At 42.9% G+C, this 21723-nt stretch overlaps 1 protein-coding gene across 2 annotated transcripts; it reads right to left on the bottom strand.

The window, feature by feature from the left end:
- Positions 1 to 2705: 2705 nt before the first annotated feature.
- TM7SF3 (transmembrane 7 superfamily member 3) lies at positions 2706 to 20538 on the bottom strand. Of its 2 annotated transcripts, XM_035540842.1 has the most exons (12): positions 20359 to 20538; positions 14825 to 14979; positions 12998 to 13148; positions 12438 to 12558; positions 11976 to 12147; positions 10791 to 10968; positions 9464 to 9550; positions 8967 to 9047; positions 8070 to 8222; positions 6635 to 6732; positions 6117 to 6279; positions 2706 to 4962 (listed from the first exon to the last, which is right to left on the bottom strand). In XM_035540842.1, the coding sequence occupies exons 1-12, from the start codon at positions 20426 to 20428 to the stop codon at positions 4700 to 4702; spliced, it is 1692 nt and encodes a 563-aa protein (XP_035396735.1). In that variant the 5' UTR covers positions 20429 to 20538; the 3' UTR covers positions 2706 to 4699. The 2 variants fall into 2 exon arrangements, with proteins under 2 accessions (XP_035396735.1, XP_035396736.1); XM_035540843.1 differs by lacking the exon at positions 8967 to 9047.
- Between the last annotated feature and the right edge of the window lie 1185 nt (positions 20539 to 21723).

Here is a 21723-nt window from a genome sequence, read left to right as displayed (position 1 = left end):
TTGCCTTAAGGATTAGTTTTACCTTTTTTAAAAGAATGGCAGAATAAGTAAGTTCTCTGCAATGCTCCCACCACCAAAAATGCCCTAAGAAGTGTTTGAGGATGGCTATTTTATCAACAAAAAAACCCACACTATATTTTTGAAAATTCAGCTGGAGGTTTGAACTTCTAAAACCAATGAACGCAGGGTGATCAGTGACTCTGGTTTTCCAGTAACATGCTGTGGAACACAGTAGACAATTTTTAAACTAATTATATGCAACTGCTCAAATTAACCAAATTACCAGCTAGGCAAACAGCAGCTGCCTCCTATGATATGCACTATCTGTGCTTTGTTGCTTCTCATACGTGACTTTGTTGTTATTTCAGAGCATTCAGGATAAATTAATCCAGCTCTTTCTGAGCACATTAGAAAAACAGTCATTACCACAGAAGACTCTAAGGGTAAGCTGGAAAAACTGGAGAGGGTGCGGTGCCTTTTTTTTTTTTGGACAACACAGACTTGGGAAGACTGAGCTCTGTGAAGCAGGCAGGTAAGTCACACACAACTCCCTCCACCCTAAGTGAGCTAATTTAATGCTCTATTTTGAGGTTGTCTTCTCCCAGTATGCATGGAAGTACGCCTTGCATACTCAAGCAGGAGGCACCTCTAATCCGCCCATAGCTACATGCTTGTAGACAAGGTCTGAGATCAGTTAAATTTTATCATCAGCAACAAGCATCTGCTTGAACAAAAACATTACTTTGAGCTGTTGTTTCCAACACAAACTGAAACATCAAAGCCTACTTATCAAAGGTGTGGAAGGGGACAAAAAGGCTCAGCCTGACAGCAGCAGCACAGATCTCGCATTAGACACTGGAGAGACCAGACCACAGCGGAGACTGTGGGTCCCACGTTCTTCCCTCAGCAATGCACAGCACTCCTACATACTCCTAAACCTATATACTCCTAAATAGGCAAACCACAAAGCACTGCTCCTCTCCTACCCAAACCCCATGCCAATGGTTTGGTTCTCAGATGGTTTTAAAGTTTTAAGCTAAGAATTGCTTTGCGCCCTTTGTTTTTGTCTCCAGTTGTTTGGGACTGTTTCAGCCAGTTTTGGCAATGCCCAAGTGCTTCAGAGATCAGGAAAACAAACATCCTGAGAATGAGTCACCAGACAAGCAAGGACATATTGAACTCTCCCAGCAGTACCAGGACAATGCCAGCCAGGTGATGCGATTCACAAGACCAAGATTTTGTTTTAGAACAGCAGTACACAAAGTTTACATTCTAGTCATGTTTCTCACCCCAGAAGGCAAAACATTAAGCAAGGCCAAAGTTTCCTCACAAGTCTCTATCTCAGGGTTTACGCATTACCCATCAGTTGGGCCCCCAGAACAGCCTCAAGTGCTTTATAACCTGATATATACAATATATTTCTATCATCTTTTTGAAAGGTTCCAACAGTAACCAGCACATTTTCTTTTACTAAAAGCACTAGCAGCATGCACTAATTACATTGGAAGATTTCAGCACAGTCCTTCCTGAATAGGAAAGCCACTTATGTAGACTATAACTGCAGGGATGATGAAAGAATGATTATTTTCCGGGCCCCTTCTAATAGTCTCCTATAACCTGTTCCCAAATCAAAGCACAGAGCTTAGGGAACAGGAAAGTTTGTCTTCCCCCCATCCAAAGTACACCTATGGAAAGCACAGTTTGCTCCTATTTTGAGCCATGCTTTCTGAACATTTAGGGAAGCAGATAGGCAAGCTGCCTTATCTGTACTGTGCTCCATAGAACAGTGGAGCCAGGCTAGGTTTCTGTTTTTAAAACAGGAAAGAGACTATAATACAAATGAAGATGTTTCTTGGAAGAGATCAGTGCCCTTCAGTCTAGTTGTGCCAGTGCTTGCTTGAAAACTGCAGGGAGAAAACTCCAAAAATGCACCAAAGCAGTGATGACAGGCAAGTAGGAACAGCAGGAGGCAGATCATGATCCAGAAGGCTTCAGCTTACATCAAAGCACCTGACTTTATAGGCAACTCACTACCTAAATTTAGATTCCCAGGAAGCATCAGATAGCATCAGTTTAAGCTAGCACAACTGCAAGGTAATGCAGCTAACACAACATAGCACAGCAGTAAATGCTTCCAGTGAGAGATCTGTAGTGAGCAGTTTTCTGTAATGCACAGCAGGCTAGAATCCAGTTTTCCTCCTAAAACCACAAGTGGGACACAAGAGCCTTAAAGAGCTCCCCCAGCACTGCAGTGGATCAGTATGTTCTGGTAACTGTCACTATTAATCACTGTGGCTTACAGAACAGGGAAATAATCCCTAATCCATCTCTATCAAAAGACCGTCTCCAAGTCAGGATCTCAGATGAGTTCAAAGTCTAGTTCTGCCCTAACCTTCCTATGGCATTTTGCAGACTAGTTTACAGTCAAAAAAGTGACTGCTATTTTTTCCTAAAGCAGTGTCTAGTGAAGTAATGAAACGTACCTCTTCAGGTCATGCATTCATATAGAACGTAACTAGTCCCAGCCTGGACCTCTGGGTGTCACTGTGAGTGTACTAAGTCCCTATAACAGGTCAGCTAGGCTTCCCCTACCTCATTCTTTGAGGGTCTAACACTTCAGAACTACTGCTTTAAGTTAGCTTCAACATTTGGGATTGCAGATGTGACACTGAATTCAGCATGAAGAGACCCCTTTAGTTACAATATTATTTCAAAAAGACATCTTTATTATAAAAAGATATAGAAAATTAGAGTTAAACTTGTTTCTTCCAGAATGTTAATCACAGCAGTTATTAAAAACAAGGTAAACACGTTTAAGAGCATTTGTGTTTCAAATAAGTGTTTGTTACTTAGTCAAATACAACAGACATGCTCAGTATCAGTGCAGTAAGGGCAGTCAGTAAGCATCAGTCCACCAGAGGCCAAAGGAGCTCCTCATTTACTCCTATCTGCCACACAACAGCAGAGTGAAGCAAGACCCTAACTGCAGTATTTCAGCCTTGCTCAGCTGTTTGAGGTAAGTATTCCAGCTCTAAGCAGTCGTGGGATTTGTTTCTCTAAACATCAGATCAGTTTAGTCACCTCAGATGCTATGCCATACTACAAAGTTTCACTCCTTAAAGAAAGGCCTACTAATTTGAGTCACTTTAAAGTCAGTTCCTTTCTAATGCTAGAATGTTTTAGCTTTCAAATAAGTCCTCAGATAAAGCTTTTCGCTACCTTTCTGACACAGTTGTTTCCGATATACTTGCTGCCAAGAATTTAAAGTGGTGGCTGAGAACTGAAGTTTTACCACAGTTATTCACTAGCAGTGGTGCCATTCCCCTCCAGACAGGAAGGACCACCCACTTTGCTACCCACACTAAAAGCATAAGGATAGTGAGGGGAAAAAACAAAGAATCACCATAACCTGTATCAAGATATGGGATACAATACTTCCTTTACTGTTTAAAGTATGACAGATCACCATGTAAACCATTAAAGGTGAAGACCAGGGGTGGGCAGGGAAAACTCAACAACAGCCCCAACAACAGCCTCAGAACTGTTTGTGCGTTTATGTGAGCCAAACCCACAATGCTCCAGTTTGCATTTTGAAAATGGCTGTTTTATTTAAGGAAGTGAATAAAGCCACCAAGTAAGATGCAATTCTCCACTGAACACAAGAGTGGTCCCTTATCTGTTTTTACACTGCATTCTGGTTTGGGCAGAGGTAAAACTGGTAAGGAACACATTCAGTCAGCAAGGATCCTGGTCAGTATTTTGCCTGCAGTATGCTGTTTTCACCCCCTTAAAGGCAAAAAATAGAAGATATATTGATTAAAACAGAACAATAGTGTTCCAACCAATCCCAGGAAAGACTGACACTGGCTACAAAGTGCTTATTCCGGTTGTTCTCTTATGACAGCACCCTATCAATAAAAGATGATACCATAGCTGAAGCAAGTCACAGGCTCTTCAGAAAGCAAACAAGGAGGCAAGCCACTTGCGTTCTCTTAGCAGTCATCTCTGTACAGAGACCAGATGACCACTTTACTACAGAACCCACTGAAAGAGAAGGTTTTATCTCAGATCAGCTCCACTTCCTGAGCCCCAGTATGCTCACTTAAAGTTAATTCAGTGCAGTTTAAATTCAAGTCACTTAATATAGCTTGCAAGGTTCAGTAATACTTCTTGGAAACAACTGTCTGCAGCCACACATTCTGTACCTATTAGAAAATGATACTTCAGTTCCTGCTAGAAGAACCCCTTCTGTGTATGGCCCTTGTCTTTCTTCCCTTGCAAGATGGCAGACTGCTCACCTTTGGGAGCAGGTCAGGCAATATTTTGGCAGCCATCTTCATGCTGCAAGGGAAGAACCAGTGCCATACAGGCTACTTTCGAAGGGCTGTTTGATATTTCATGTGCTTAAACATTGTACTAGCTCACCACAAGATAAATACCTGTACATGACCTTTAGTACAACATCTCTGCAGCTAGACATATATGCTTGTTACAGCAGTCCAGGTGGGCCGTTGAGGAAAGTCACAAAACAGCATGTAGTGTACAGGACAGATGACTTTCCTTCCAAGCTGAAGAAGCATCATCCTCCGATTAAGCAGGACAAGCTGGCAGTGCTAAAAGCCTGCAGCACTGGCTGGTTTGCTGGTGATCAGTCATCTTGCCTAAATTCTTCCTCTGTTCCCACCAGTTATTTGGCAGGTTAAAGAAGCAATGGAGTTCTTTCCCCAGCTGGCTGCTCTTTCTGAAAAAGCTCTTTAATCTGCAGCAGCTTGCTATGTATCCTCTCTCTTAAGGGACGGATGTGATGGCTAGGGTCTAAGATATTCGTGCTTCTGCGCTCCCTTTCCCGTTTCCAGATGAGATAAGGGTGTGGTGGGAAGGGCACTTCACTTCTCTCTCGACGAAGCTGCACAGTCACTCCACTGAGGGCCAGCATTATCCACACTGCCAGGATTATAAAGTCTAAACAAAAGAAAAAAGAAAGACACTGGTTCTGGTAAAGCAGGAACATTACTTCCTGTCAGGTAAGTGTTCAAGGCAAGACTGGATGGAGCTTTGGGCAACTTGATCTAGTGGAAGGTGTCCCTGCTTACGTTAGCAACTAGATGGACTTTAAGGTCACTCCCACCCCAACCCATTCTATCATTCGTGCTCGGGCGCAAACACTGTTACGTTTAAATACAGAAAGGAAAGTATTGTCCCTGCATCCTCACGTGCAGGGAGCATCCATGAAAAGGCAAGAACAAAAGTTGAAGCAAGGCTATTCAGTCATTGTGTCAGTCTCTTTGACTGTCACTTGAAAACAAGTCAGTCTGAGCCTGAAAAGCATCTTTCCTAAGTGCCTTGTCACATAACACCTGCTGGAAGCTTCACATCTGAGTCAGATTACAGAATCACAGATTAATTTGTGTTGGAAAGGACCTTAAAAATCATCTAGCTCCACCCCCCTGCCATGGGCAGGGACACCTTCCATTAGGCCATGTTGCTTAAAGCAACATGAAACCTGGCCTTCAACACTTCCAGGGATGGAGCATCCACAGCTTCTCTGGGCAACCTGTTCCAGTACCTCGCCACAATGAGTAAAGAACTTCTTTATAAATTCTAATCTAAATCTCCCCTCTTTCAATTTAAAGCCATTACCCCTAGTCCTATCACTACATTCTTTGAAAAAGAGTCCCTCCCCAGCTTTCCTGTTATGCCTTCTTTAGGTACTGGAAAGTGACCATAAGGTCTCCCTAGAGCCTTCTCTTCTCCAGACTGAAGAACCCCAACTCCCTCAGCCTGTCTTCATAGGAGAAGTGCTCCCACTCCTTAGTCATCCTCATGGTCCTCCTCAGGACTCGTTCTAATAGGTCCATGTCCTCCTTGTTATTGGGGGCCCCAGAGCTGAACTCAGTACTCAAGGTGTGGCCTCACCAGGGCCAAGTACACAGTCAACTCAGTATTTCTTTCAGAGGACTGAAATTCAAATTGTGTATCAAATCTCACACCATACTTCTTAGGTTTTTTTTCATCCCTCCTACCCTCAACACACACTGCCAAAAAAGGAACCAAAAGTGCAGTTCTCAAACAAGCTTTTTTTATAATAGTTCTAAAAGTCTAAGAAGAGCACTCACCATTTGTTTGAAAAGGCACATTTGTGTAGGCTCTGCTGAAGTAATCATTGAGGATCCTTCTGAGTAGGTCTACGGTGATGTAAGCAAGACTTGTGTAGACATAACAGGCAATAGCTAGGACCACTGAATAAGAACCTACTGTTCCACAGGCCAGTAAGTTCAGCTGGGAGGGGGGAAAAAAACCAGCTTTAGGAGACTAATAAATGCCACCTTAGTGCAATACTTTATATCAGTTCTTCCACAAGCAGCTGTCTGCCCACACCTCATTATCCAGACATCCTGTTAAGACAGGAAAGGTAGAGCAACAGAACTGTCGGCAGATATTAGGTGCAACACTAAAGAAAAAAGAAATCCTTTGCTTACAGACCAGTTAGCACAAGTAACACTGAACAGGAGCTCCCTAGAACTTGTCCCTTGCTGTGTTAGATCTTTTACACACATCCCACAGGACTGCATTTTGCATAGTAGTCTGACACCCCTTCCCTCCTCCTTCCAAGGTAACTGGACAGATGACTTACAATTCTTGGACAGCCAACAAAAAGCACTGGAATCATCAAGGCTACAGAAGAAAAGGTCACCCAGAAGACAACATCATCCCGGAAGACCCTGTAATCTCCTGCAAAGACACCATATTCCACAAGTAGTTTACTAGTGTTAGTAAAGCATAAACACTTCTTTGTGAGAGGTTGGGGGGGGGGTATGCTTTTCCCCAAAGTTTCCATGTATTTAGAAATATCTGGAGAACGGTATGGAAGAGTACCTTTTGAGCTCAAGTGTCAATTAAGATGCATTGTAGCACTCATTCAAAACATGAGCAGAAACAGAGTTCCAGTACAGGTCCTGTACTATAAGCTGGAACAGCAGATCTTGTCCAAACAAGACTTACGAAGTATATGCTACTCATCTGATGTGAGTGAGAAGTTGAGAAGTACCAGAGTACTTCTGCATAGTAAGAAGCCATTTTATTGGCCACGTAGGTTTATAATCTATAAGCGTGCATAAATAATCTAGAAATGTGTAGGTTTATCTAGGGTCGGGGGCAAGTGCGACTACCACACCACTCAGCAACAAACTCTTCCAGCTTTAGAGTAATTAAGTCATTTGATTGAACACTACTTTGTTTCCCCCCGCTTTCAAAAGGCCTGTCAGTTAAACAGGGGACCAGCTAATCCCCAGTCGATTCACTGTTTCACTTAATGAAGAACAATGAGGGACTGCACGGATTACCACAGAACCATAAACCAACTCAGACAACTGTAGAAAGGAAAAACTGCCCCACCAGCGGATCTCAAGTAGGAAAGCTGGAAAGGAATGCAGTTCTGAGATTCAAAGTCACAGCAAAGAAAGCAGTACAGCTGGTGCCCTCACATCCCTGAGGGAGTTAATCTCAGCAGCCTTGCTTGCTTTCATGTGATTTGTCCGCAGTTCCTCTTAATAAAGAGATTCTAAAAAGCTCTAAAAAGTCAATTCAGCTGTAAATACAAGTTTGACTCCTACAGTCTAGTGCTGCCAGAGCCTTGCACTGTGGTGTGGTGAAAAGTAACAGGCAAGAGCTCCTCTTGACCTATGATGCCTTCATGCCTGAAGCCTCAGAATTAGACTGAGGATTTTCTGTGACGTGCTCTGAATCAGAGAACAAGACAGACAGAAAATGCTTGCCTGGGGCAAAGCTGGTGTCAGACTGCTGAAATGCAAGCTGCTTGGGTGGGAAGAATAAGCAGTTTCCTTTTCCCACAAGTACAGATTACCCTAAGTAGTTTCAATTGCAGCACACCTGAAAGAAAGCTTCAGAGACATTTCTATTCCTCCCAACATTGGGAAGGCAAAAAAAATTTAAAAAGCACACTAAGATAAATCAGAGAACAGCATTTGTTTTGAAGCCTTGCAGTGTCCCTGTAATACAGCGGTGAAGTATCACTCAGTCACTTTGCAGCAGAATATTTCAGTACATACCTAGTGGAGTAAAGAAGACCACTGATGAGAAGAGAAATCCCAGCACCAGTCCAATAAGCAACATACAGAGCAGGACAGAGCCAAATCTCCACCAGCTTGCAACCAGCAAAAGCCCTCCAACAATCCCAGCTACTGCTGTCAAAATAAGACGCACTGGAAAAAGAAGAGGGAAAATTCTAAATTAAGAACTGTAGCAACACCCTGAAAATTTCAGTTACTGCAATAGCCTATTCAAACAGATTTACTTGCATACTTGATTTTTGTTACCTAATGAAAGCTTTCTGAAACTAGCTCACATTTGTGCTTCATGCATCTCACTTAGGCTCCAGTCAGCAGCTGAGGGTATGCTACTGGTAGAATGCCATAGGACTGTATGGAAGGCGTTGCTGCTATGTACAATAGTACCTTGAGTTCCCAGAGCAGTTATGGTTGCAATGGTGCACCAAAAAAGCAGTTATGAGGTAGAATGTAATAGAGATAGAAGAACCGATTCTTGCTAGTCTAATAGACAGGATGCAGACCACTTGATCTATTTTAGATGTGCAATCTGCATTTGATCTAAAACTGAGGTCCACCCATTCTGAAAGAAACAAACGTTCTGGGAATTTGCAATGTACTTCCTTCCTGAAAATCTGCATCTCCATTGGATGGACAGGCAAATTTGTCTGTCAGAGTTGCAGCTATGAGCTCCATTTCATTGTCTGAGGTCAAAGGCAACAGTTACTCTGTTGCCTACTCAGTGTTAAGGTATTTAAGCTCAGTTCAAGTACCCACATACCAGGCTTCTCTATCCTTCCCACAGCTAGCCAGCTGCAAGCACAACTAAAATTTTACTTCAGGGATCCACAGCAATAACGTTTCAGGAAGAGGATGGGGGGTATCCTGATATCTACTCACCATCATAACCAAGGCCAGTTACCCTAGTGATGAATACAAAGAAGAAAAATCCTGTGATTATGAAGCCCATGAAGAATAAGTCTAGAGAACAGGGAAAGAGATTCAGTATGCTGTCATATCGCCCCATAGCAAGCCTATTTCAGTACATCTTCAGACACCTTTGTTTTACAACAGGGAAGGGAAATCTCAGCTCACTAGCTGTTAAGCACAGGAGGAGGGACAGGCAACACTTGGTTCTGGAAAGGGCTCTCCTCAAGCGCATCAAATAGATATAATTTTTGCATATGTTCTTTATCACGCACCCTAGTTCTAGGTTCCTGTTCTTCAAATACCAGAAGCTTCTTGTTCTGCACTTACAGTCTCTGATCCTGTTAAAGCACAGCAGTGGACCTAATTGACGTGTAATCGTTTCCAGGTGATTCTTCAGCAATAGTGCTACAGTTCTAAGGTACATCTATGAAATTCCAACCAGATTCATGACAGAAAAAACTCAGTACCTGTTTTCCAGAATCTGTGTCCAAAAAAGCAAGTGAAGAGGCCAAGAACAGCAAGAACAGTGAAGAATATTTTGGTAGAGAGTTTGCCTACAAGAAGAAAGGGTTATCAGAGCATTCCTATCTACTAGTCCCAACAGTGAGACTAACAAAGTCAAGTTACCATCACTGAGTCTACCAACAATAGTAACTGCTATTCCTTCAGACTCACCATGTGAACAGATCTACAGCATCTGACCTAGAAGATACCTCGATAAAGTCTCCAAAAGAACATTTATGTAGCTCCAGTCTGAGTACTAAGTCAAAAGCTTCCTCCTTATTCAAGGGACTGAATTTTCTGTAACTATTAGTTAAGCAGCTGTAATTTGCTATTTGTAGTACCACCATTAAAGATTTGAAAAAGCTCTACTCAGCTTTAAAATAAGGACATCCAATCATCTACAAAAGTCAGCACTACAGGGCTGGTGATCCAGGCTGCAGCTATGGTCTTCATCTTTTCAGCCTTCATGTTTACCTCCCTTTAATATAGTTTTCAGTGCAACAGAAAGGACTGTTAGTACCCCAGTACGACTCACCTCTGTCTCCTAGAAAGGAATTCTTCCTGTCATTTACACTACTTAAAACAAGTAGACTACATTTCTCTAATTCAAAAAACTAGGGAAAAGGTTTTTAGCCCTGATAATCTCTTACGGTGTCATATGATAAACTCGATGAGCTACTTGTGTTAAGAAAATTAGGAGGACAAGTCTTGCTTTATAAGCATATTCTATCCATTATTCTTGTCCTTCCCATGATCATAACATGAGCAGAAGCTTTGCTCAAATTCTATTGTTATATGACTTTGTAGAAAGTAGCATGACTTTGTAATCAGATTTCTACTGCTGGCATTATTTTCATGCTTATTTTTAGGTGACTGTCTCCTTTTGAAATATTTGTATGTTACTGATTCCTGTTAGCACCAGTGCAGTTCAAAAAGATAAAGCTGGGCCCTAATCCAGCTTAGTTTCCACCTAACGCACTATAAAGTGATTTAAAATTATGTATCTAGCTCAAACAGAAAAAAAACAGAAAAAGGCATCAAGTTATACGCCAAATATTAAACCTCCATTAAGTTAAGCTTTCGCTTGCTAATAGCTCTCCTTAGATTTATTTTATCATTCATTTTATCATTCTAGAATTTCTCCTCAATCAAGAGGCAGACTCAGTCATAAAGCAACAAAAACATATCCAGGCTATATACCACATAAAAAGCTCTAAAAAGCACCACTCAGTGTGCTAGAGAACAACAAGCTTGAGATGAGTTGGCATGGACCTACAAGTCCCAACTTACTGAGGGAAGAGCAGTTATCCACTAGGTCGACAAAGCTGCAGGCATATGTGTGCACAGGTATGTACGCAGCAGAAGTATTCCAAAGAGGATCCCATACTATGACATTGTAGATCACACCTTGCCCAGGGAGTGAGGAAAAGTAGACATTGGTCTTATCATCAGTTGTCAACGTAAGCATCTGGAACAAAGAGTATTTTTAGTCACAAATACCTGCCTGTCACTGTGTCTGATGGCACATTGATGTGTCCATACAGCTGGACAATACTTAGCAGCTCAAGAAAGATGACCAGCAAGAAGCCAAAAGCTCTCCTATTCTGAACACTGAACAACCATCTTAGTATTATTAATTGAGGCATTAAAGGCTCACAGGATGGACTCCACTTCCTCCAAAATACGGCAACAATTTCTGACAGCACGTAAGATTCTCCCACCAATGTTTTGTTTCTCCTCATTTGAGGAGAGTCCAATTTTCTCTATAAGTCTTCTTAACCCAGGTCCGTCCTCAGAAGCAGGTAAAGCTGCCATCCCACTCCCTAGCAAGACCAGACAGGTCATGGTCACTAACATTCTCCCCCCTCCATCCATCCCAATCTCTTTGCTTGCAGTAGGTAAACACGATGCAAGTATTTGCTGTCATGTCAGCTCTTTATGTCACTCCAAACTGGGGTCAGCACCTAGTCCAGTTCACCTATACTCTTTGTTTCTTGCATTCCCTGCTCAGTCCTCAGCATCTGCCAGGCATTGCAGGAGACTACAACGATCTGTCAGAAGCAGCTCTACTTCTGGATTAAGAGACACTCAATGGCAATATTGTTATAGGTAAACTATTCAGCAAGTAAGAAGACACTGCAATAACAGCTTACTTGATTGAGAACAGGATACATGACAAACACTTCACACACCCATCATTAATCTCTACCTAATATCAAAGGCCATTACAAGAGGTCTCAGTCCCATGACATTTCAAGCTGTGCTCACTAGCCTCCTCTCCCAGAAGAGCCAGTGGCTGCCATTTTGTGTGCAGGCACTGTATACTTCCTAGCCAGAAATCCCAGATACAAGCAGGAAGCCTCAAGCATCAGCAGCTTGCCTACATCACCACTCAAAGATGAGAGACACAGGGGAGGAGAAAGCTTAAGATAATGCTACTGCCAAGTACCTGGTACACTGGTGCTTCATACTTACTTTAACACCATTAGCTTTGATACTTTGCACCTCAGACATCTTCCGTATGTGGCTCATGAGTACCATCTCAGAAAGGTTGTTCTCTGGTAAGAAGTACTGGTAGACATCATAGTGCAGCCGCCATCTGGAGTTCTGACCAGTCCCTGAATCACAAGCTGGTGGATTTGCTCCTCTACAATTAAAAGAAGTCAGCTACAAGCCTGGCACAAGCCTCCAGATGCATAATCTCTCCCACAAGATACAACTTTCAGTTCTTGTGTTACCTCCTCCTCCCATCCTCCTTTTCTTCATTTACTGTTTAGATTGCTGGTTGCAGCAAACAAGATTTCTACCAGTAGTTGGATGCTCAACCTTTCCAGCAGAATCTTGTACTATGACCCTAGTCAAATATAGGATAAGTGAGGTCTGCTGAGTACATTGTAGTTCATACCTTTTGTTTTATTTATTGAAAAACAAACATACCTAGCATATCCCAAGTTTGCAGGAGCAAACTTGATGTGTATATCAACCAAGGTATAGTCTAGGTAAATGTTGGGATCTACTTCCAAGTCAAATTCTAGATTGCAGCCTCCAGGTATAGGATCTAGAAAATAAGAAAAATAGTTAGCTGTAGTAGTATTTACTTTCTCCTTAAACAGCTTGAAAAAAAAGTGTTAAGACCTCAGCAACACATGCATTTGCAGGCAGGCAGGCATAGTCTGCTTGCTGAGGACACAAAATTGTCAGATTCTACTCTTGCAGATGATAGAAGTGGTTTCACTGCAATCACTAACATAAGCCCTGATACACAAGTACAGTGTTTTTCTACTCTAAGGCTGAAGTCATGACAAGAACAAACAGTATATCCTATACACAAGTCTCTAATGATCCCAAGCTTTGGTAGCCCATTTCAAAAGAGTTTGCACTATCTCCGTCATACACTTGCACCATGTAAGAATACTACCTCTGAAAAGCCAACGCTAACACTTAATTAGCTTGTAGTAGGTAGAGCTGATATTCCTTCACAAGAAATAAGACCATACCTTTCTCCATATATGGAATGGAGATAGCTGTGCTTAGCACCTGGTTAGCATCCAGTGACCGAAGGTACCACGTACACACACTCTGTTGAGGCCGAAGGATAGAAATCAGTCCTTTGTCTACTCCAGTTCCTGAGCTGTTTGCAGATGGATTCTGGACAGAAATGGATTATAAAAGCAAGCAGTTTTTCAGGATTACATGTCACTATAACTAAACATATTGCACAGTAGTCACATCCCTGCCACAAACCTGTAGGGCACACATCTCAGTGCCAGCTGCCACAGATGAGGCATTCAGCCCACAGCTAGCTAGAAGGTTAGAGCTGAAAAAAAAGAACAGCCTCTGACACCACATGTTGCCCAATTCAAGCTCAAAAGTCCAACCAATAAAGTTGGAGACTATCAAAGAGTTAGTATCACAAGCAAATTGCAGAGATTTCTAGCTAGTTAAGCCTAATGCTATACAAACATGCATTGACTAGTAAAGATATAGAGGGATTAGAATATCCCTCACAAAAAGCTGTGAGGGCACAAAAGAGCATCCTGGGAGCTGAAGTGCAGGAACACCTTGCTATCTCCACCATGAGGGAGATGACTGTGTAACAGCTGGCTTTTAACACTAGCCATGCCAGACAGCCCCCCTAACACCATCCCTTTCAGAACCAAGAGCCTCAAGGAAAGATCTGTCAGCAATGGCAGCACCACTCTCATGGCTGGAACAACCAGCTGGCCTGCAATCAAATCTTTTTCAGCATGGAAAAATGTGCTTTTGACCAAGACCACCACAGTTATCAGAGGCAATGCTACAAAGAAGCACTTTGGACCTGGCAGGCATTAAGGTCTGGCTCAGTTTCATATCTCCAGAAGCAAGCCAGCCCTAAAAGCAGTACAGCCATATTTACGTAGTACTGCCCTTGGCCTGGTAAGCCCCATGCATGCAAGCAGGGATTGAAATTGCAGCAGAAAGCTCTATGACTGGTAATCAAAGACTGAGTAGGTGTTAGTGCCTTTGCCCTGGAATTCTGGGTATTTCAACGGTATAAAGGAGACTGAACTGGGCAACTTGTGTACCAGGTTATTCATCTTCTAAATTTCCCAGCATAGTTCTTGGCACCCAGCATATTCTCATTTGTAATACAGTGATGGGAAACAGGATGGCAACTGTCAGATTGATACCTAGTACCTTCAACGTTGAGCAGAAGGTAGTAAAACACAACTTACTGGCTTACAGCATCATAGAAGTCAGTATTTTAGATTGCACCCCAGTAATGATAGGGCAAATAGTGGCTAGTGTATAGCAGTAGGAATGCTTGTGTTGCTGGCTAGAAGTGGCAGCCTTCACTGGAGTACCATAGAAGAATTTCTCTATATGCCACCAAACAATAATTAAATTCAGGAGCAGCAGCTGGGATAACAACACACTAACTGCAGTAGCTATCTACAAGCCACATGAACAGACAGATGAACATCCCAAAGTGATAGAGCTTAGCATAAAACAGTTTCTGGGAAATGCTTATCATCAATCCATTTTTAATCAAACACCAATGGACATGGTCAGCTGTCATATGTCAGAAGCACCACTCCCACCAAGAATGAAGCCTTGAAGCTCTGAAATCTTTGCCATCCAGGCTTCCAAAATAACAGTCATGACACATGAGCATGAGAAAGTAATATTTAAGTTTCAGAAATCCTAAGAGCATGTTACTTGCATGGCTCCTATGTAGTACTTATATAGCTTGAATTCTGTATTCCTATGTGTAGGAGAGCTCTTAGTTCTCATTTAGGGAAAGAGCATAGTATTTGAGAACAGAAATGACACTCTTACCATACCTTGTCAAAGGATATCACCACGCTGTTTTGCTGTGCATGTACTTGAAAAATAACAACTGTCACATTGCTTGCAATGTTCCTGATTACAGCTTCTACTGGATTGGTCTGGTTAAGTAGCACATTTCTGAATCTTCCCAGGGAGAGCTCAAGAAGACCTGCATTCCAAAAAAAGAAAGAGAAAGATCTACTTTTTTTGCCCACATGAGAAGCAGTTCTCAAGAACAGCCTGGAAGCTTCCAGTAACCCAATAACATATCAGCTGGGAACAAAGCAAGACATTTTACACCGCTTCCACTCAGTAAGTCATGGCTGCAGAAGCTCCTGCACACAGAGGTATGCCTACAGGGAAAGGTGCAGGCAGAAGCCTCCAGGCAGCCTGACATTTACCTAAGCACACAGGACTTGACTTCCTGCCAGGAGCTCTGTCCAGCTCCAACAAGACACTGCACTGGCTGGTCACCTGCAGCTAATCAGGGGCAAACAATAATCACTAAAGTAAATAAGATACTGAGCTCTACTTGCTCTTTTGTGAACCCAGGACAATAATACAACAGGCTTGTATTAGCCAGCCAACTTGCCCAGTTGAACTTCATGGGCAAATTTCCCAATGATGGAAATTGGGTCAAATCCTACAATAGAATCAAGTCTGCAGTTTAGATAAGTATACTCACCCACTTTCAGTTATTTCACAGGTCATTTACTCCCACGCTATTCTTAATTATTAGGACTGTTATACCCTTATTTCTGTATCTAAAGTCTAATGACTTTCTAAGACACAACCAAGACCATTTCTTCTTAGGATGCACATAGCTCTGTCACCTGCTGTCTTTTTAATTTAAAAAGAGACACATGACCCAGGATATAAGATTCTTTGAGAATCAGCTTTGGCTTGTTGTTCAAGTCCCACAAGAAAGCCTGGTTTCTCCCTGTGCTGTGCTCTTGGGAGACTGGGGATTTCAGAGAAGGGAAGCGAAGCAGCTGTACAGAAGCCACAAGATTTTCTTTTGTTGAAGAGTGGACAGAGTAGATGCATGTGGCATGCATGATGCCCTTCAGCTTTGCATTCTGATGCTTCATAAGAATTCCCCTTCAGGCATGCAGACACACGGGAACCCAACTGACCTAAAGCTTATCAAACAGATGCATAATACTTCCACAGCAGAGTTGCCTCTTACAGCACATGGGTTGATACTGTCAAGCTACTCTGTGCTTCTTCTACTCAAGTACAAACAACACTATCCCATGCTCGCTGTCATGGATGTCTCAGGCAGTCTCCCTTTCAAAAATAGGAAAGTCTTCTCATTCAAAACTCTACACCCAATACGCCGTATCCCTTTCCTGTTACTACTTCTCCCCTGCCAAGAACTGCATCTCTGGCCAGCTTCTTTGCCTTTTGATCACACGTAAACAGAGGTGAGCTCCTACATTTATACATCTTCTACTCTTCTCACAGCAAAGAAAATACTCATTTCATCTTGCTAATTTCAGTGCCTACTTTGCTCCTATGCCCACCCCAAAATTTTGATGGTTATCAATACTGCATCACCAATAAAACCCTTGCTGAAATATGAATCAGACTAAAGTTTTTTTTTTTCCCCCTATCCTGTCACTTGCAGTTTATGCTAGGGTAAAGAAGTTTCTACTGCAAGTTCTCAAGCATTAAATATTAATGTAAAATTAGAACTACCAAAAGGAAAGCTTTGAGTATTTTTCAGTTTCTCATGAAGTCCTTTGAGCAGTATTCAGATATCCCCCTCTCCACAAAACCTCTTTCCCCCTAAGCTCTTAAATTTTACCAGAAATGCAACTAACTGCGAAAGCTAGAGAAGGGCATTTAAAAAGCACCAGCTTTCTATGCACTCAAATTTGGTGTGAAATTTAGAATACGGGAAAACAATTTTGAACTTTAAGGGCAGTTTCCTGAACTGCAGGAAGTTCACCAAAATGGTCTTTTAAGGAAAAACTGAAACCATATACATCCTCTCTATGCTCTACAGCAAGGGGGAAAAATAGCTCGTCTGCTTTGTTTCTCACCTCCCCTCTGTACTTACACCCAGAGGCCTCCGCATATATAAGAGCGGATTTGTCAGCAAGACATGCTGACACTACTTCAACATGATCATGGGACTCTGAATGTCAGAGGCACTCTCTGAAGTTTAATTAGCATGGCAAATTAAGGCATGGTGTTCTACATTGCTTTAGTGTTTGCATAACTGCTACTAAAACAGCACATTTCATTTTAAACCAAAGTCTGGACAGAAGAGTATAGATTCAGGATAAAGAACAAGAATGACTACTGCCAGTCAAGCTAGTATTTTTCAGCTTGCTTTCTACAGGCTCCTTGAACCACACTTCCACCTAGGCTTGAAAGATTACTACAGAGAGTTCACAAACACTGTGAAGCAGCAGAACCTTTTAAGTCATTTGCTGGAAGAACGGTTGCTACGTGGCCACAGACAATACCACCTAAAAACCTTCCTGCCTTCTCCATTTCTGTCTTTTGAAGAAGTCATCGGTGGTGCTCCTAGGCAGACTCCATGGGAGTTAGACAAAACAGCCTACTCACGATTCCCCAGGACCATCACTGGGCTGCCTGAGCCACGTGGGGCTCAGTGGTGGCAAAACAGCTTTGAAGGGCAGAAACCAAAAGCCTCCAAGAACACACAGTGCTGGCCACAGCATGCAAGCTTCGGCTCCCTGAACATAGCATGCCAGACAGGGCTACTAAGATGACACCATCACAGAAGTGAGCCAGAACAGAGCAACAGAGCCAGAAACAAGATCCAGGCATCCCAGCTTTATTTCTTTTTGTTTGTTTTTGCTTGTTTTTTTCATTTTTGCTCCACTTCTTTCGAAACAGTGGAGATCTGGAAACTGCTGGTAAGATGCCAGGCTAAACTCCTCCTCTCTACAAGAGGAGGAAGTCTGAAGGTCGCTGCATGTCAGAGTGGTTTTAGATAAGATACAAGAGAGGAATCCTCAATATTACAAAAACTATCAACTGAAAACAGATACTTCAAGTCAGTATTACTGAAACTGAGCAAGAACAAAGTTGGACTACTTAGCATGTGTTATTCAGCGTACCAGTACCACCAATACTAAGACAGCAGCACAGACAGAACTGAGAAGCAAAGGTGGACAACAATCTGCTCTGTCACCCCACGTTGCATCATTTCTCCCACTAACTAAATGAGCAAAGCTAGTAAAGACAGCAAAGGAATTTAACCTCTCAGAGCTCTATAGAGATCACAAGTCATTACGCTAAGAAACAAGACAGGCAGTTCTACAGAGCCTTGGCATTTATTATTCTCTCTGTGTTTATTGCAGAAACTGCAGATCAACAGCCAGCTCAAATCAATTCCATCCTGTTGAACCATTTCCATGCTGCTGATTCAGTGCCAAGCTCTCAGCTCATTTGGTACTTTAATTGAACCACCCGCCGTTCCAGCCCCAATAGTCAAGTGTCATTCCCCATTGCCAATAAAGAGCTAACCACATGAGGTTCTTGGTGACACCCTATGGTTCAATTCAATTTCCATTACGAAACACCTTTGTTGTCCATGCAGAAACAGCCCTTTACCTGCAGAGCCATGCTCAGTCAGTACACCTGTCTCAGACAAAAGCTCCTTGGTCAGAGAAAATACCACAAATGCCACAAGGTACAAGTGACCAGCTGCCACATTCAAACTGCAGAATAGCTTTATGGGAAACTCTTGTTTTAAAAGGCTGTCTCTGCATAGACTGAACAGCTAGCACAAACTAAGTAGATCCAGTTAAGCCAGGGGGTGAAGGAGCAGAAGGAAAGCAATCATTCCATTGCTTCTTATTTTTGCATAACTATTAGTAGAACTGTATCTTAAATGAAGGATGGTCTTGGTCCAGCTAAAACTACCATATGAGCACTGCTCAATCCTAATTACACTTCAGTTTTTGCATCACTAAACATCCTGGTTTGGATGTAGCAAACAAGGCCAGTTGCACTCCTATTTCATAAAGGCAGGGCTCCCCAGGAGGCAACAAGCATCCTGTTTAATATACTTATACATAAATACTCAGTTTAAAGAGCTGCGGCCCATCAGAACCCCAGAAGAGTAATACAGGCCATCAAAGGCATATTTTACCTGTCAGCACTTTAAAAGTGAAGTGGGATCTTCTAATATTAGGAAATAGCAAAAGCCATCCCCACAAACCTGGATATCCCAGACTGAACAGCCACAAGACGATTTCAAATCAGTGAACCATTAAGTAAGTGTCCTTGTTTAAAGGGCCTAATAATCAGTTTGGGTTTGGTACACAAATTACACAGCTTATTAACTTTTCATGAAGGAGATATTCTTCTTCCCCTTTACCCTCAATTCTGCAAGGTGTATCAACAAGTTACTTCAAGGCAAAGCAGCTGCTGTCTCACTTTCATTCTGCCTTTGTAAATACTGTTAAGAAAAACTAAAAACTTATGATCCATCTTCAATGAAGTCTGTGTGATAAGTTGCTTATCAGCATCTTTTAATAAATAGATTGAGACCTAAGAATACTGAACCTTTATTCTCAAACCTACCCACCACCATCAAGTACCAAGCTGAAGTTCTCAGAACCTGCAAGAACACCAAGACTAGAGCAGGAAGAATACTTGCACACTTGGGACTGATTCTAAATGCTGTCTCGCAGAGTATCCCAAGAGTAGATTTCTCCTTCTAGAGAATTAAACTTTGTCCTATGCTACCTTAGAAGAAAAGAAAAACTAAGACGAGGCTTATACCAGCCCTAACATAAGGGACTGCTTGCTTATCTCTGAGGAAACTGCTTATTTTTTCCTTTATTCGAACAGAAAAAAAAAACACAGATAAGAGATTAATGATAAGGAAGTAAGCGCCTGTTAAGTCTTCACAAGATATAATCATTACAGTACGCTTACCTCTCGAGACCTATTATAGTCCCATGCATGTGCACAAGGGAATTACAAAAAAAGCCAATGCTTAATAAATGGAGATTACATCAGCAGGCCAACAAGTCATTTTAGGAACAGAGTTCCAAACATTTGGTGGTTTTGCTCATTTCCTTGATTTTCAAAAGCTAGCAGTTTTCAGCCTGCAATTGGCAAGATGCTGGGAACCCACAACCTCTTGAGAGCTATGACAAAAAGAAGCAGTTAACCCTCTTCCCTTTCTGATATAAACTCCTAGCTTAGTGAATGCCACCCTGTTTCCTCAAAAAGAGTAGAGCTCTAAACCATACAACTCTACACCCCTCAGCCTACACCATATCCCTGTAGCAGCAGGACTGTAGCCAGCATATCCATCGGATTGTCCAAACGATGGCGTCTATAGCTAATAAGGTGCAGGGCTGTTATTGCAATAAGGTGCGTAGTTAATAAGGTGCAAGACTGTTAAACAATAATTTGAACTAAAATAAAAAAGTGGGGGGCGTAAAGCACCCTTTTCCCGCAACGAACCGCGCTCGACCAGCCCCCTCCCTCCCGCCACGTAATGGCGGCCGCGGCCCTCAGCCTCCCTCCCCAGCCCCGTCTCCAGGCTCACCTGAGGCGCCGGCCCCTCGTAGCGCCTCGGCGAGCTCAAGGAGCAGCAGAACGCAGGAAGGGAGCCGCATGGCGCTGAGGAGGGAAGGGGAGAGGAGGCTGAGAGAGAAGCCAGGGCGCTAAGGAGAGAGCTAGGCCGGGCGGAGCCTGTGAGGCGGCGCAGCACTCCCTCGCAGGCTCCGCCCGGCCCAGGCAGTTCTCGCCTCCCCTCACCCACCTGCCTGAGATAATGGGGCATAAATGCCCCCAAAACGGCTTTTATCCGCCCCAGCCACCTCTCCCGCCTGTGTGGTGATTTCCACGGCTAGGATTGGTAGTGGTGAGCTTGGGAAGATATCCACGCTGAGGTGTTATGTGCAGGGGGGTTCAAATTATTATTATTATTATTATTGTTGTTGTTATTTATTTAATGCCCTGCTGTTTTGTTTTCACATGGTCTGATAAAACACAGTGCAGCCCCTGAGGTTGCTGGTGTGCTCAAGGCGCCTCTGGCCATGCAAGTGATTCATGGGCTTGTGATGAGATGACAGAAGGCAAATTAAAAGTCTCTTTCCACTTCCCATGAGTTTTAAGATGATCCTGTTGCCGTTTCTGCCTTGTTTATGAACTTATGTTCTAACCTAGGCTCTAAAAAGCTTTGTACGCTCCTCCCTGTTTTGCTGAGTGTGTTTTGCCCAGCTTGCTTTGATCCAGTTCAGATACAAAAGGAAGCTGCAAGCCTGGCATGAGAATGCAGCGATGAGCACTGGTCTGTGTTTAAGACTGCAATCATTTCAGACAAGTGGCTGTTCTTTCTTCTCTACATCTTTGCCTGCTGTGATTGGGAAAGAAGCCATTCTCTGTCAGGATATCATTGAATCATAGAATCATTAAGGTTGGAAAAGATCTCCAAGATCATCCGGTCCAACCATCACCCTACTACCAATGTCACCCACTAAACCATGTCCCTAAGCACCAGGTCCAACCTTTCCTTAAACACTCCCAGGGATGGTGACTCCACCACCTCCCTAGGCAACCCGTTCCAATGCCTGACTACTCTTTCTGAGAAGAAATGTCTCCTAATTTCCAACCTGAACCTTCCCTGGTGCAACTTGAGGCCATTCCCTCTAGTCCTATCACTAGTTACCTGTGAGAAGAGGCTGACCCCCAGCTCCCCACACCTTCCTTTCAGGTAGCTGTAGAGAGCAATAAGGTCTCACTGGAGCCTCCTCTTCTCCAGACAACCCCAACAACCCCAGTTCCCTCAGCCACTCCTCACAAGACTTGTGTTCCAGGCCCTTCACCAGCTTCATAGCCCTTCTCTGGACATGCTTCAGGGTTTCAATGGGGCTTCAATGTTCTTCTTGTACTGAGGGGCCCAAAGCTG

The sequence above is a fragment of the Cygnus atratus genome, chromosome 1 (assembly GCF_013377495.2).
Source record: "Cygnus atratus isolate AKBS03 ecotype Queensland, Australia chromosome 1, CAtr_DNAZoo_HiC_assembly, whole genome shotgun sequence".
NCBI lineage: Eukaryota > Metazoa > Chordata > Aves > Anseriformes > Anatidae > Cygnus > Cygnus atratus.
This window is presented reverse-complemented; position numbering and strand designations above follow the sequence as displayed.